Below are 16382 nucleotides of genomic sequence, written 5' to 3'. Positions count from 1 at the left end.
CGCTGCCATCCGGGGAAGGAAGAGGAGGAGGAATGGGACTAAGCTCTCTGGGAGTGGAGGGCTTTTGAGTGGAAAGGCAGCAAGGTACAAGACAGTCTTAGATCACCACGCTTCCCCTCTGCGCTAAGAGTGGTTTCAGGAAGGCCTGTGCATCGACAGACAGACCAAAGCTTTCCTTCTCAGAGCCCTTGTGTTTTCTGCTCAGACCCGTTGAAGTACCAGCTACAACCAACACCACCACCTCCAGAGGCTGGGCTGGGCTGGGGTGGGGTGGGGGGCCCTAAGGAGGAAGAGGAGGAGGAAGAGGAAGAGGAGGAAGAGGAAAAGAGAAGTCCACAACAAGTTTGGGTCTGCTTGGACGCGAAGAGGTCAAAGCACACATGAGCCAGCCCTTTTATCATGGAAATAGAAAGAGGGAAAGGCTGGTTAAACATGAAACACCTATAAAATTATATTGGGCCGTCGTAACCATGGAGCGCTCTCACAAACACACGCAAATCCGGCCACTCATCCCTTGCCCCTTGAGTGCCTTTTTATTTTCTATAATTAATCGGGCAAGGGAGGAACTTGGGAAAAGTTCAACCGTGGTCAGAAGTTGCAGCCTTCTCTCTAGTAATAACCCCCCGGGGGGCAGGGCGGGAGGGCTGGCGGCGCAGCTGTCGGTGTCCGGTTACCTGAAGCATGTTGAGGAGCAGGCTCCGGAACTTGGTCCCCTCCACCATGAAGAGCGCCATCTTGTCGCAGAGCTTGGCGGCGGTGAAGGCAAAGCTGCGGTCGGACACGGCCTTCTGGTAGATGGTCCGGACGATCTCCCCCAGCATCTCCTCAGAGTTGGTGCAGTTCTGGGCCTCCTCCATGAAGGTGGTGAGCTTGGCGTCCACGTCGCTGCTGTTGTTCCGCATGCTGTTCAGGATCTCGATCAACTTGTCCATCTTGTTCTGCTGAGGGCTGGTGGTCTCCACTGTCACGTCATCCTGGGGGCATGGGAGACACACTGAGTCGCGCCTGAGCGGAGCTGAGGTTTCTATGTGTGTGTGTGTGTGTGTGTGGCGGGGGGTGCCCTGTGGAGGGAGGGCTGCCACCCCCAGAAAGCAGGACCCAGCCCTACCTTCTAGAACCTGAGGTCTGAGCCCTCCAGGAATGGTGACCTCCACCAGGGAGCCTCAGGTCCCCTGGCTCTGTGCTAATCTTTACCTTGGCCCCGGTGACATGCAGAGCTGATGCTTCTAACAAGCTCTAGATCTTACCCAGGATTCTCATATATATAGGTTTTGTTTGTCTGCTTGCCCATCGCATGTCTCAATCCAGAAATGATTTAATGGGGCTTATAAAAGATGAAATAAGATAAGTAAAAAATTAGGTCAAAGAGAAAATGAAGGCAGGAAGCCTAGGTCAGGAAGAAGGGTGGCATCCAAATGCTTGCTGTGTTGGTGAGAGGTGCCCATGGAGTGGCTGTCAGACCCCGGCTTCTACAGCCGAAGGGTGCTCAGGTTCTCTGGGCATAGGGGTCCCTGTGGACATGGCCCAGGCTTTGTAGCCTATGGAGACTGGGCTGGCCTTCTACCCACAGACACCACACACCGAGGAATTCTCCAAGGTGTTACTCAAAAGGCTGGAACTTCTAGGAGGGAAATTTCAGACAAAAAAACCCTACATACTTATGAGTTTTCAATGCCACTGTACTAGAGCCAGGATGGATGAGGAAGAAAACGACACCTGACAGTCTCTAAAGTATTTACTCAGACACAATAGATTGCTGGTCAACAGTACAACCAACTTACCTGCCAGGACGTGAGACTGGGGTGAAGGCCAGGATGAGGGACATAAAGTGAGGTCCTGCACTTGCTCTTCTGTTCTCAACAAGGAGAGCTCTGGGCTGGGAAGCACAGCTGGGGGTTCTAGAACCTGCTCTCTGCCTCTAACCATACGGCTTTGGGACGTGGTTTTACTCTCTGGGCCTCAGTTTCCTCACTGGTGATACAAGGAGGTTATACTAGAAGGGCTTCCCCTGAACACAACCATCGCCTGAGCCCAAGTCCTTCTGGCCCAGGAGTCCAAGAGGCCTCAGCTGAGGTTTCCCAAACCGATGTATGGGTGCTATGGATCTACCTTATCTGTTCTACCCCCCCCCACCCGTTACCCAACCATCTGGGCCCCAGGGCAAGATGAATGGTCTGTATATGGATTAATAACCACTTATGAGGGTCTTTACACATTCTGACATTTAATCTTCATAGTCTGTCTGCAAGGTGGGCATTATACCCATTTTACAGACTAGTAAACTGAGTCTCAGAGGTTAGGTGACTTGCCCAAGGTCATCAAGCCAGTTAAAGGCAGAGTGAGGACTGAGCCTGGTTTGCTGGACCTCAAAGCCCAGTGATTTCCATTCTGTGGCACTGCAGTTAGGTTTAGCACAACTGGAGAGAACATAGTTAATATTCCTCTCTCCCTGGCCAGGCTGTGGCAACCTGTCCTGGAAACTCTGCATGTTAAGACTACACACTGGTCATCAGTTGGGAACTTCGTCCAGCCTCCTTCTTTTGGGAGGTAAGGGAATAAGTGAGACTTTCCTCTAGGACCTCACAACCGCCCGCCCCACAGGAGTGGTGGGGTGGGCAGCTCGGGCTGTGAGACTGCCAGGAGCAGCATTTCAGCTTTAAGAGTTGACTGGGGAAGAGGTCTGACCTGTCTGTGTTGCCTGAGCTTGGACCTGGGCCTGGACTCCGGGGCAAAAGGTAGAGGAGAAAAGGCAGTAGAGATAGGCTGGGGACAAGCCCTGACATGGAGCGCCCCAGAAGCCCCAGGAAGAGGAATCCCTGGGAAAGGCTGGGAGCAAGTCAGCCTCTCTTGGGAACAGTTCCTCTCCAAGGTGACCTTACCTGCACCCTTGGCCAGGGAGGGGGAGTGAGGGGGGCCCAGTGGAGCTAATGCTGCCATGGACCGATCGCCACCCCTCCTCTGGAGGCTTGGGGGCACTTCCTCCTGCATTTGTGACCCAGGCCCTAGCGATCAGGGCCAGGCATAGGGTGAGGAAAGAGAGGCTTTTGGGGAGCAAAATTTAAGGAGGTCCTCAGTCTCAAGGCCATCGCCAGGGCAGGGCTGGCACCTGTGTGATGCTGGGAGAGAGGGCTTCCTTAAATTTTATCGCTTAGACCCCCTCACTGGCTTCTGGTTAATGAAGGAGGAGAATGGCTCGCACTCTGCCCAACTCACCTTTGCTCCCGACCCTGGCAGGAACCACAGCCTGGCTGGTACTTACCTCAAGGAGAAGCATGAGTCTTTCTAAGCTCCATGTTTTCCCCAAATGCCCGTTAGCAGTAATGGGGCAGTCAGTCTCTGACCCCAGAAAATGCTGGAGGGAAGAACCACTCCCCTCACCCCCCAGGCCTGGGCCTCTTCCTTTCCTCCTCTCTTGGTACCAGGTGGGCACTGGTACCAAGTGCCCACCTGAACCTCTTGAGGGGCCAGAATATGAGGAGCTGGAATGTGCTGGAGGGGTTCCTGCTGAGCTGGCCAAGGGCCTGCCCTCTGGTGGCAGGTGTCCCTAAGGCAGTGGTGGCCAGGGGTCGTGGGTCCTGCTTCCCTCCCCACAGCTCCCCAGGCCCTCAAACCCGAGCCCACCTACCAACGTGCCTACCTCGTGCCATCCTCCCTGGTGCAAGAGAACAACAAAAATTCAATTACCGGTACCTTTTCTTTCAGCCTCCGCCGCAGCCTGTCTTTGGAAGACTGGAGCAGGGTAATTCTGGGCCGCTCCCCCATGCGTTCGGGAATAATACTGTCTTTAGGCTTTGTCTCAGCCTCTGCGACCCCCGGCTGCTGCGGGGGCGGCCTCTCGGAAGCCACTGGGCCCAGGCCATCAGGGATGCAGGGGGACTCGAGGCCGCGGTGCCCAGTGTCCCCCAGCGTGTCCTCAAGTTTGGGGCTCTCCAAGGTCATGGTGTCTTTGGCATTGCGGTGGGCGCCCGCCTCCCCCTTGTCGCCAGGTGGGTGCTTCATGCTGCTGTGGTGCCAGCGCCGGTTCTGGCTGTAGCCGTGATGGGTGGGCCTCCCCGAGGGATGGGGCACCGAGCCCCCCTGGTAGGATTTCTGGTGGTCCCTACTGTGTTTGGCACTGCCTGGCTGGTGGTCACTGTGCTGTTGGGGCTTGTTCCCTCCTGGAGGTCTCTGCTGCCGTCTGCAAACCAAAGGGGAAGGACAGAGAGGGTCACTGGCTGGGTTGCTCAGCGTCCCTGCGTCCAAATACTAGAAGAGCCATTCACTGAGTTGTCCATTTATTCATGCTTTCAGTGCCCTTACTGAGCGTCTCCTGTGTGACAGGCTCTGTGACAGGGCCTGGGGATGAGACAGAGAATGAGACAGACAGCTCCCGGGATTACAGAGGATTTAAGTCAATCCTTCACTTAAGTATTTTATTCCCCTATTAGAATATGCATTAATACATGTGTGGGGAACAAATTTAAAAAGATACACTAGAGTATGCCGTGAACCCTCCTGACTCTGTCCCCCAGCCACCTACTATGTCCTCTTGAAGCAACTGTTACCATTTTATGACTCTCCTGAACATACTTTCTATGCATGTTTCAGCAAAGCTATATACACAGACATGCATCCAATTACAACTATCCTGTTGATGACTTCTTACCATAATGGCTCTTAAAAAGTTGTCTCATTTGTTCAACTTTCCTTTTTTGTTTTTGGTACATTGACATTTCATCCCCAATCGTATTAACAACATATGTTATAAGAAATTATTATGGGCTGAATTGTGTCCCCCTCCCCCCAATTCATACGTTAAGCCCCAACCCCTTGTATCTCAGAAAGCGACTGTATTTAGAGACAGGGCCTTCAAAAATGTGATTAAGCTAAAATGAGGCTGTTAGGATGAGGTCAATCAATAGGACGGGTGTCTTTATCAGAGGAGATTAGACACAGACACGCCCATGCACAGAGGAAAGCCCACGTGAACACAGACCAAGAAGGCGGCCATTTGCAAGGCCAGAGGGCGGCCTCAGGAGAAACTCAAGCTGCCGAGACCTGGATCTTGGACTTCCAGCCCCTAGAACTGCGAGAAGACAAATTTCTGTTGTTTAGCCACCCGGTAGGTGCCATATGATTACGGCAGCCCAAGCTGACTAATACCGAAGTGGTAGCTAACACGTAGTTTTAGGCAAATACAGCCTCGTCGACTTACTTGACACAACACTTTCTTAGCAGAGGAAATCATATGGAACAAATTTGAGGTCTGCACCATGGGACACACCAAATATTTGGATTTTTGGACTGAAGGCAAGCGAGTTGGGGGTATGTGGGTATTCTGAAGACCCTTCAGTCTCGTGCACAAGGGAGCCCTTTGTGTTCCATCTCGAGTGCACCCTCAGCGTGTTTTCTGTGTCATCACTTTATCTGAGGTACAGGTGGAGAACAAGATAAGCACGGACCCCTCGAAAGTTATAAAGTCAGTGAAGAAAGGTTGCAGAAAGAAAAGTTTACCGTCTAAAAAAACGAGGCCCACACCGTCCTGTGACCCATCTCTTTGGCGGGGACAAGAGCCCTTCCTTGCATTGTATGTTATGACTCAATTGTATTTCTTTTCTTTCAAATTATCATCCCTTATATAAATTCAATTCCAACGTTCACTTGATAAATTTTGTATCTGTGAAAATTTGGGGGTATCTTGGGTTGGGGTTAAATGTATCATTTTTCCATTAAAATTACAAAAACCTTTTTTTTCATTGAAAAGCTTTCCCTAAGTGGCAGGGTTTTCAGGGGGAATTAAAGTTGCAAAGTGTGAGACAGGTGTATAGTCTTCTTTTTGTTTCCAAACAAATGGTAACTTACAAACACATTGCATACCGTGTTTCCCTGAAAAATGAGACCTAGCCGACAGTCAGCTCTAATGTGTCTTTTGGAGCAAAAATTAATATAAGACTTGGTCTTATTTTACTATAATATAAGACTGGGTCTTATATAATACAAGACTGGTATTATATTAAGACCATGGTATTATAAACAAGACCCTATTATATTATATTATATTATATTATATTATATTATATTATACTATACTATATTATATTTATTGAAGACCCGGTCTTATATTATAGTAAAATAAGACCAGGTCTTATTTTAATTTTTGCTCCAAAAGACGCATTAGAACTGATGGGCCAGCTAGGTCTTATTTTCGGGGAAACACGGTACATCAGCACAGTGCTATCTTTTAAGGCATGTATTTATATGCAGAGAAGACTCTGGAAGGATACGCACCAACATGCTAACAGTGATGACCTTTTTCTTTTCTTTTTTATTTGTTTTCTAAGTGAACATGAATTTATGTTTCTACACTTTTGACTGTGAGGTAATTATAGGTTCATATACCATTGTAAGAAACAATACAGACAGATCTTTTGTAGCCTTTACCCAGCTTCCTCGCATGGTAACATCTTGCAAAACTCAAGGACAAGATCACACAACCAGGATTTTGACACGTCAAGACACAGAACATTTCCAACACCACAAAGATCCCTCACACCGCCCTTGTATAGCCACACCTACTTCCCTCTCACCACCTCCTCTTTAGCCCCCGGGAACAACGAACGTAGCCTCCATTTCTACAATGTTGTCATCTCAAGAATATCATGTAAATGGAACCGTACAGTATGTAACCCAGTGGGATTGGCTTTTTTCACTCATCATAATTCTCGGAGACTCATCAGGGTGGCCGTGTGTATCAATAGTTCATCCCTGTTCCCTGGTGACGAGTATTGCATAGTGTGGATGTATCAGGGAGTTTCACCACGTACCCGCTGAAGGACATCTGGTTGCTTCTGGTCATTGGCTATTATGCATAAAGCTGCTAGGACCACTCGTGTACAGGTGTTTGTGTGGACACGGTTTTCATTTCTCTGAGATAAATGCCTGGGCGCACCACTGCTGGGCCATAGGGTAGTTTCAAATTGAGTTTTTTGAGAAACTGTCGAACTGTTTTCCAGAGAGACTGTGCCATTTTACATTCCCATCAGCAATGCGAATGTAGTCTCCAGTCATGATTTCTTTGGGTAACTTTTCAGCCCCACCTTTTTTTTTCTCTTCTACTTTCTGGACTGTGAGGACACATATGTTAGATCTGCTGTTATGGTCTCCCAGGTCTGAGAAGCTCAGTTCATTCTTCTTCAATCTATCTTCTCTCTTGAGGTGCAGACTGGATCATTTCTATTGTTCTATCTTCCAATACACTGGTTCTTTCCTTTGTTTCCTCCATTCTGCTGTTGAGCCCATCCATTGGCTTTTTAACTATTAAGTCTTTGTTTGGTTCTTCGTTATATCTTCTATTTCTTTGCAGAGATCTATTTTCCATTTGTTTTGAGTGTATTCCTAATTGCTCCTTGCAGCATTTTTATGCTGGCTGCTTTAAAATCTTAGATAATTCTAATATTTCTGTCAACTTAGTATTGGCATCTATTGTCTTTTTCTCATTCAGTTGAGATCTTTCTGGGTTTTGGTATGACAAGAGATTTTTCAGTTGAAACCTGGAAATCTAGGGTACTGTTATGAGACTCTGGACTTAATCAAACCTTCTGTTTTAGCTGGTTTCCTCTGACCTTGCTCCAGGGGTAGAAAGGGCTGCCAGGTGGGGAGTAGAGGTCAGGTTCCCCACTGGGTCTTCTTTGACACCCCAAGGGGGGGGGTTCTCCTTCCTGCTGGGCAGGGGTGGGAGTTCTGGCTCCCCACATTGACACCTCCCTGGGTGGGAGGGGGATGGTGGTACACTGTTGCTCTCCACATGGCCTCCACTGACACAGAGGGTGGGGTGCTTAGTGCCCCACGGGGATGAGTCCCAACTCCCCACTCAGCCTCCCTGACGCCACCCTGGTGGGGGGTTTGGGTCACACCCTGGCAAAGAAGGTGGAATTTTGGCCCCTCACTTGACCTTTGTTGGCATGGGTGGGGGTGGAGCCAGTATTTTCTGGGGGACTTGCCTGGAGTAGAACAGGCTTTTGTTGGGGCTTTTTGAGTTTGCCTGTGTCTACTGGCATTTTGCGTTGTCAGCTTCTTTAGCGCCAAGTCTGGGATCAGTGAGGCCAAGAAGAAAACTCAAGCATGTCACCACTGTGTCATTCCTCAGGTGCCAAGGTCCCCAACCAGTCTGCCTTTTCTCCACCTTTTGGAGTCCTCTCATGTTTGTTTTTATATGTGATACCCAGGGTTTTTAGTTGTCTGCATTTTAGTAATTCAAGCGTCATTATAGAAACATCTATAGCAGCCTGGTACGCTGAACTGAGTCCTGCTGCCTGGGTGTGAGGCTTCTGTGGTATTTTTCATCCTTATTGTCTAGGTTTGATCTTGGTGATTTCTGAAATACATTCCTGGTGTGAGAGCTTCGCTGCCCTGATACTTGATGGAAGAGGCAGTGTCTGCGTCCAAACACCCATGCCACATCGGCATGCCTAAAATACTCAGTTTCGTTCTCCAATGGTCTCCTAAAAACAGGGGTCATCAGGGGCTAATGCTTTAAGTTCTGGAAGATGGTCAGTTTGCAGGGATTGTCAGCATGGGTGCCCATGGAAGAGGTGGGCTCCGTCAGCAAAGTGAGTCATTAAGCCAGGTTCCTCCCAGAGATCACCAATGGGCCGGGGAAGAATTCCATGGCCCACTAGCTCCCCAGGGTGCCTCATGCCTGTGACCTTTGTGAAGTCTCCCTGCTTTTAGTTTTCAATTGCTTTCAACTAATTGGCCCTTGCTCCTTCCACTCGCTTTGTTCTTTGAGTGTGAGTAATTTTTTAAGCCCAGAGAAGAACCTTGGAAATTCCCTGGCAGATAATGCTTGATTCTCACAACTTTTGTCATCCTTATTTAGAATTTTTGTGGTGCCTGCAGCTATGGCCCAAGGAATGCCCCCAGAGGATGGCTGACCAAATCCTTCCCAGCATTTGTCTTGAAACTGTCTGCCTTCCTACTTACCATATCAGGGATTTCCCTCTCTCTGCCAAAAATCCACCCTCCTCCGCTCCCCACCACCCCATACAAACAAAATTTCTCTCCACCTGGAGGAGGAAGGAGGTAATTTCTACATGGCTGGTTGTCAAGAGCTCAGGAAGAAATCAGCGAGGTCTTGCAGAGCTTCTGCTGTTCCTTCCTGGATGTGTGTGTTTGTGTGTGTGTGTGGCTTAAATTCCATGCCTCCCTAGTTCAAAAGTCAATACAGCAATGACCAAGAATGCCCAGGTTGCTAGGTGGTAGTGGGTCTTCTCAGACTCACTGCCTGGCTGGCTGCTCCCTTGCACATGTGGAGTGGTATCTGTAGGTGGGAGGGGTGCCCTGGGAGCCCACCCTCAGGGCCCCCCTTGTAACTAGGCAGGCAAGAGGAATGGAGCCAAAAGGAGGAGGAAGACTGATGGCAAATAAGACTGACTGGGTGGCCCCTGGGAGGGCAGGAAAGAGCCAGATACCATGGAGGCGAGAGGGAGGGAGCCTTTCTCTCTTCTTCCTTTTCCTCCTTCCTGTCCACGGCCCTGCTTCGTTCTCAGGCTCGTGGTTGCTGGGACTGGTCTCTGTGTTCAGGCTGGTCAAAACTGTTTCTTCCATTTTACAGGTAAGCCAGTGGAGGCTCTGTGAGCTCAAGTCCCACACCGGAGGCCCGTACAGAGGCTCTCAGGAGTACGCTCAGCCTGTTAGCTGGTCCACCTCCTGTCTCCCCTTCACCCTCAGATCCAGCCCCCTCAAGAGAGAAAGGGAGAATTACGGCCGAGACCTGCTGTGGTAACGGCCACATGAGGCCCATGGCTTTGGCCTAAGGAAGGGCTAACCACTGGAAAGGCTGGGGGCTGGGCCACGGTCCCCAACAATGGAGACCCAGGCTTCCCTGCTCTGGCCATTCACAAATATTTGTCAGCGGTTGTCGCTGACTGAGCTGGCCAAAACCAGCTCCTTTCTCTTCTCTGTGTGCTGGCCCTGGGTTTCGTCGATACCTTTTTCCCAGGGCCAGCTGGCTGCTCACCATGAAACCTGTGGGTTTAGGTTTGGCTGGGCTGGGGATAAGTTGCTTTTGCTCCCAGAGACCGGGCAAGGAAGGCACACTTGGTGTCAGGTACACGGACATGTGGATCCAGGTTTTAGAGACATGCTAGACATGCAGTTGGTATCCCTGCAAGCAAAACGGGGGGGAGGGGGGGATCCATCTCCCTGCCTGCTTATTATGCTGTAATCTCTCTGGGGAAGTTTTCTCTGGTGGAGAGGAATGGCTTAGGAGATAAGATTAATATTCCATTTGTGCTACTGGTAACACCTGCTGTTGGGGAAATAATGCTTTTTTTTTTTTTGAGAATGGAAATTGTCAGTATGCTGTTTCCATCACTCATTTAGTTTATTCTTTCTTCTTTGGGTTCTGAAATCAGATGTCTTGTTTCACTCTAAGGCTGCTCTCTTTTATTTAAAAAAAAAAAAAAAAAAAAAAAGTTCTCAGAGCACCACAGCTGCATTTTGGGAGGTGGGTGTAGGGAGAATAACTTCAGATTTTGTTTTAAAAAATGATTTTAACAGCAGTCCAAATGCAGACAAACGTCTCTCTGTTCATTTTTTTATTTCATAATTGTTCCCAACTAGATATTCCGAGGGCCACGGGCTTATTATGGTTCTCTCAATGTCGGACACTTTACCACATAATTTGTAGGTCTGCTTAAAAATTTCTGAAAGCAAAATTCCTAGGGCAAGTGGTTTTCAAACTATGCATGGGCTCATATTTCTTGCTTTCAGGAAAAGTGAAGGCTGCTTATTCTGGAGCTCAGGCGCCTCCATTCTTGCCCACCTACACACGCCCTGCGCGGGGTCCCAGCTTCCCGGCCCCAGCCACCAGGACAAAGTACGAATTGAGGTGAGACTGCTGGCTCAGGTGCGGGGGGCTGCTGAGCTTAGCGTTGCCATGTGGGGCCCGGAAATAAAGGTCACCTGCCACTCACACCCACCCCAGTTTGCAGAATGACTGCAAAGCTTAATGAGGAAAAGCACAGGGGAGACTTACTTCTCTCTTCAGGGAGCCAACTGAGGGGAACATGACCTTGGTTAAACAAAGGGGCAAGGATCAAGTGACCAGTGTTAACTGAACACCTACTATGCCCTCAGGGCTGAATTAGATGATGGCAATCCAGTGAGTCAGGTCTGTCCGTGAGACTGCAGCCAGCTCATAGTTGTGTGGCTTGGAGTGATTTCGCTTCTCTGTGTCTGCGAGGGTTACACGAGTGACAGCATGACGGTTCGGTTCAATAGATGAGAAGACAGAGGTTCCAAGAGGTTGCTTTGTTCCTGTTGGGCTGCCCAGCTAGTTAGCAGCAACGCCTGCACTGGAATTCTGATCTGTTTCTGCTCTAAGGGACTGCCCGGAACGCTCTGTGACTGGCTTTGCCAATCACTTACCTGAGGTCTCAGTGTTCTCCGGAGAACCGCGGGCATCACTGCAAAGCTCAGACAACCGAATCACCCTGTAATTGCCTGGGCCCTCACCAACATCGTGGCACCGTACTAGCTGGCTTTCTGAGTGTCAGGCCTATTCCTCTCACCGGGGTCTCTGGAAAGTTCCAGGAGGAGAGTGCCTGTGTGCTTCAGAAACACTCCTGCTGCCCTGGACGGTCAGCCAAGCTTTAGACTCTTCCCACCCCAACAGATTGTGGGACTCTCCTTTCGCCCAGAGATGGGCAGGAAATAATTCAAGACTGAGGTATCTGCCAGCCAAGGCAAAAGTTCACGCAAGAAGCTTGGTGTTTCACGTCTGGTTGAATGCTTTAGAAACCAGATGTTTACCTGGCCAAAGGTCTGCTCTGGAACGGAAACGGCAGGTCTGAAGGTATACCTCTGCACCCTGAATGCAGCGAGAAGGCTTTTTTCACCAACTACAGAATGAACAGAACTAGTGAATGATGAGGGGAAAGGCTGGTGAGTTTATTGCTTCATTCCTGAAACTTGTCCTGAGATTCTACTCTCCCTGGAGAAGAGTCCGGCGTCAATGGGCTTGCCCCAGGCCACATGGCTCGTGGAAGTGGGGGGTGACATATGCTCTTCAGCTGTCCCTAAGGAGTCTCTCAACACCTCTTCAAGGCCTAGCTCTGCCCCTCCTTCTCTCCAGACTCCTCACGTGACTATGGTCTGGCTTCCCCAGTCTCTGCCATGGGACAGCCTCGTGCATTCCTCCTGTACGCCCTTAGAAGCATCCACTTCCATCGGACAGGGCCAAACCGTCTCTAAATCTCCCCTGGAGTCTGGTATAGGGTTGGGCATTCATTCATGCCCCAAGGGAGCCCCACAATGTACCAGGCCCTGGGCACACAGCGCTGTGCCCTCACGGAGCTTAGGATCATTTGGAGAGACAGACACTAATCCAGTCATTATAGAAACAAGTGTCTGGCTACAACTGGGGACAAGAGTCACAAAGGAAAGGGAACAGAGAGCAGTACAGGGGTCTGTCCTAGTCCGGTCCTGGAGGCAGGAGCAGCTACTTAATTTGTGGGGACCAGTGTAAAATGAAATGTGGGCCTATTGCTCAAACACTGGTAAGGATTTCAGGACAGCCACAGCAGAGATTAAACGAAGCAGGGCCCTGCCTAACGTAGGTCCCTGTGTCACTGCAGAGTGCACACCCACGAAGCCAGTCTCGGCCAGAAGGCTTCCCCCGAGGAATGGGACTGGACCTCAGATCACGAGGAATAAAAATACACCGACATGTATGAAGCACTCACCATGTGCCAGGCCCGGCTTTCACTGAGGCCTAAGATGGAGGGCCTATTGTTAGTCCGGTTTTATAGAGAGGGCAGAGAGGCACAGAAAGGGTAAATACCTGCTCAAGGTCACACAGCTTGCAAGAGGCAAAGCTTGGGTTTGAATTTAGGTAGTCTGGCCTAGAATGTGTATCCTCACCCTCACGATTCTGAGGCCTGTTCCAGGGTCCTGAGGGTCTGGGGCAGTCTGCACATCACTGCTGAGCCATTAAAAACCAAGTCCAGAGGACCCCAGGCCTTGGCCAAAGACAGTGGGGGAAAGGGCCGTGGGCTGGCACCTTGGGCTAGACGTGCAGAAGCAAAGGCCAAAGGCTGAGCCGAGGTCACTGGGAACGGGGAAGCTGAGGCTCGTGGGAGGGGAAAGCCTGGGAGGGCTCTGGCCGGGAGCTTTGCATCGAGGTTTGGAAATCCGGCCCTCCAGCCTTGGCTCCACTGCGTCTGGGGAAAACCACAGAAGCCACGTGTGGCCCTTGGGTTTCCATCTGTGCTGGGAACAATCCTTTCCCCACCACAGCCTGCCAGTTCCTGTGGCTGGGGCCTGTGGGGCAGGGCTGGGGGTGGAGTTGTTTTCGGGTGGCCCTCTGGCTTTGTTGCTGTACCCTTGGGGAAGGGAGGAGGGGCTCTTGCCACCTTCCTCCATCTTAGGTCTGCACAGAAGGCCACGGGGAAATGGCTTTCTTTGAGGTATTAGATGGGGCTCTGAGTCTCACTCAATTGCCAAGGCATTTCTGATGCCTTCCTCTCAACCCCACTGGCAATCCAGGGCTCTCGACCTGCCTTGCCCTGCACTAATTTTCCGAGTGGCTTTGGCAAACCACCTGACTCTTTGTGTCTCAGTATTTCCCACTTGCAGAATGGGAATACCAAATCCTTTAGGTAGATTCCCACCTTCTCTGCCTTCCCTGCCTGGGTCACAAGTTACAATACAAGCAAGGCGGGAGAGCCTTTGGGGAACAAAGGCACACTACAAATACGAGGCATTATTTTTGTTCCAGGGTGAATCAGGCATTCCAAGAATCCTTGGCCTCATACGTTCGGAGGCAGCGTGATGTCATGGGAAGAGCACGCGGCTGCCCCGGCGGAGTGTTTCCAGGGGAAGGCCCTCGCCCTTCCGCCTGGACGAGCCAAGCCCTGCCGTCTCCAAGGTCCAGCCTGCGGACCCTCAGTGCAGCCTGCTGGTGAGTCCAGGCATCCGCTGAGCTACGTGTCCACCCGAGCGCTCACTCAGAGGCTGGTGGCCACTAGCCATGGATGCAGGTCAGTCTCAGATAGGATGATGGATTTTCTAGCTCTTGCTACCTGCGGCAGAACTGACCAAGTCATGTGAATCAACACCAGGACGCAAAATCTGGCTATGCCACCTGTCTGGAGTCTTGAGACTCTGCCAGTTCCCATCCCCTTTTCCTAAAGAGCCAAGGCGTTCCAGCTACGGGTATGAATTTGCCCCACTGTGTGGCCTCCCATAGCCCCTTACTGCCTGGAACACAGAAGGTGCTCAACACAAACTTCCAGGGTATTTATCAAGAGAACTACTGCTGTAGTTCAAAGTACAGACTTAGGCACCAGCCCCCCACAATTACAATCCTGGCTCTGCACTTCTCGCTGTGCAATGCTGGGCAAGGTCCCTCACCTCTTTGGGCCTTAGCTTCTCCGTCTGTGGAATGGCGACAGAAAGTACCCATCTCATGGGGTTCCTGTGTGTTTTAAAGGAGTTGATGTAAACGTTGCATTAGTGTTTGCTTGTAATAAGATTACATTGTGGGTTTTCCAAACAATATAGCACAAACCTGACTTATTCAGAGGAAGTGCTGCGCTGCAGCTGTCCCACAGCACAGGCGGGAGAACTGAGGCTGCGGGGAAACAGGCGGTTTCAAGCGTTAAGAATCAAGGAAGAAACCCCGGATGTTCACCTTCTGGCTTCTGCTCTCACTCTGGCCCCGAAGCGCTTCATTTTTGGGAATAGTTTCTCACGGTGAAAGTCTTCATTGCCAAATACCACCATCACCCCAAGGGAAACACTGTCCAAGGGGTCCCCACAGGCATTTACTCCCAGCCTAAAGCCTGGCCATCGGGGTCCACCACAGCTGGCCAAGGGGCCTTGGCTGCTCCACGTTACCTCGCTTTCTCCGCGTGCTAACTTCAGAGGTCCCCTCAGGAACCAGCCCTTTTCATCACCTCTCTGAATCTCATCATCTCCGTTCGGTGGAATAGCCCTCAAACGGGAACAGGTAGGACAAAGAGAGAGGAAGGGGGACGGCGAGAAAGTCTCCTGAGAGTTTTAAAATCCCAGGTGTGACCAACTGCTGAGCACTTTTGAATTATGGGGGAAGGAAGGCCAGAGAATAGACTGTGCTAACTTAATGGAGGACATTCCTCACAGGAGGAGCTGCCCCGTGATGGAGGGGGGCTGCCTGGGAATCAGAGGAGCTCCCTGTCACTGGAGGTGTCCCATCGCTGACCAACAGTTAGCTCTGCAGACCCTCCTATCCCTAACCTGCCTATTCTGCAATCAGCACCTCCTCCAGGAAGCCCTCCTGGGTCTTAGCAGCCCTCCTAGGTGTCCTTACCTGGAGAGGCAGCAATGATGGGGTGACAAGTTGGGAACCTGATATACCTGGGTTCACAGCCTGGTATTGCCCATGTCGAGCTGGGTGGTCTTGGACAAGTTGCCTAGCCTCTCGGTTGTTTTATCCAATGGACCTCACGACTGGAAAATAGATGAGGGGTAGAGCTGCAAGGCATGAGAACAGGGCTCCCCTTGCCCACTCACCCCTCTGCCTCAGCTCGCCCTGGGGGACTCTGGAAAAGGTGAAGGAAAGATGGCTCCATTATGGGAAGTGAAGCGTCCAGGGCCGTCCCTGAGCTAGTTCAGCTTTGTGGGCAGTGGAGCTGCGCTGAACCTTCAGGCTCTCCAGGGAAACACTGCCGGCTGCCCGCCTGCACCACTCCATCAGCCATCACCCTCTTGGGGCAGCCTCCTCCCTCACAACTTCATTACTGACAGGTTCGCTCTGTCCCTGAAGGGCCATTTTTTCCATCCCGGGAAGGAGAGGAAATGTGAAATGGAGTTAGGTGAAGTAGGGCCTCCCTCGGGTCCCATTTTTCAGCCAGGGCTGGCAGAACTGACAAGTCCATGGTGAGACTTACTGTGGTGTGGGGGGGGGGCACTCAACAGCTTCATGCCCATGACGGACCCCAGTCCGGCCCAGCCAGCTCGGGACACGGCTGCCCAGCAGATGGGTTCTCGGGCTGGAATCTTCCAGTGCACAAAGGGAACTGTGGCAGCCTTCATAGTCAACAGCCAGTCAGGACTCAGTGTATATATTCAGGGACGTTCAGACAGGTAACAAGGATTTGTTCTTCCTGGCTCCCAAACGCGGGGGTCCTGAGGCTTAGAGAGTTTAAAATCAACCAGAGACTCTCCCTGACAGCGGAACGACGACTAGTAAAATTGGAAGAAACGGTGTAATTAGAAAATCACTTGGCAACTCTCATAATGACTGTTTCAAGTCAAGAATCATCAATGGAGGCTAGTGGGTGAAAGTTTGAGAAAAACAGAAGATTGGCACCGTCTCAAAGCATCTCCCCACAAGCTATTTCTCCATTACTAAGGGAAAT

General features: G+C 50.8%; 1 protein-coding gene across 6 annotated transcripts in view; it reads right to left on the bottom strand.

Moving 5' to 3' along the window:
• The window catches only part of CTIF (cap binding complex dependent translation initiation factor), a 260246-nt gene that overhangs the window by 84712 nt on the left and 159152 nt on the right, over positions 1-16382 (bottom strand). For 4 of the 6 annotated variants that reach the window (XM_019721333.3, XM_019721364.3, XM_019721340.3 and 1 more), the window contains 2 exons: positions 3685-4177; positions 675-974 (listed from right to left, as the gene is read on the bottom strand). In XM_019721333.3, the coding sequence (XP_019576892.3) occupies positions 675-974; positions 3685-4177 (793 nt within the window). The remainder of the gene's footprint in view (positions 1-674; positions 975-3684; positions 4178-16382) is intronic. The other 2 variants (XM_019721357.3, XM_019721372.3) reach the window with 1 other exon arrangement.

Source organism: Rhinolophus sinicus, chromosome 4 (assembly GCF_057876585.1).
Source record: "Rhinolophus sinicus isolate RSI-liver-muscle chromosome 4, RSI-T2T, whole genome shotgun sequence".
Lineage (NCBI taxonomy): Eukaryota > Metazoa > Chordata > Mammalia > Chiroptera > Rhinolophidae > Rhinolophus > Rhinolophus sinicus.
The sequence above is the reverse complement of the archived record's forward strand: the minus strand, read 5'-3'. Positions and strand labels throughout refer to the sequence as shown.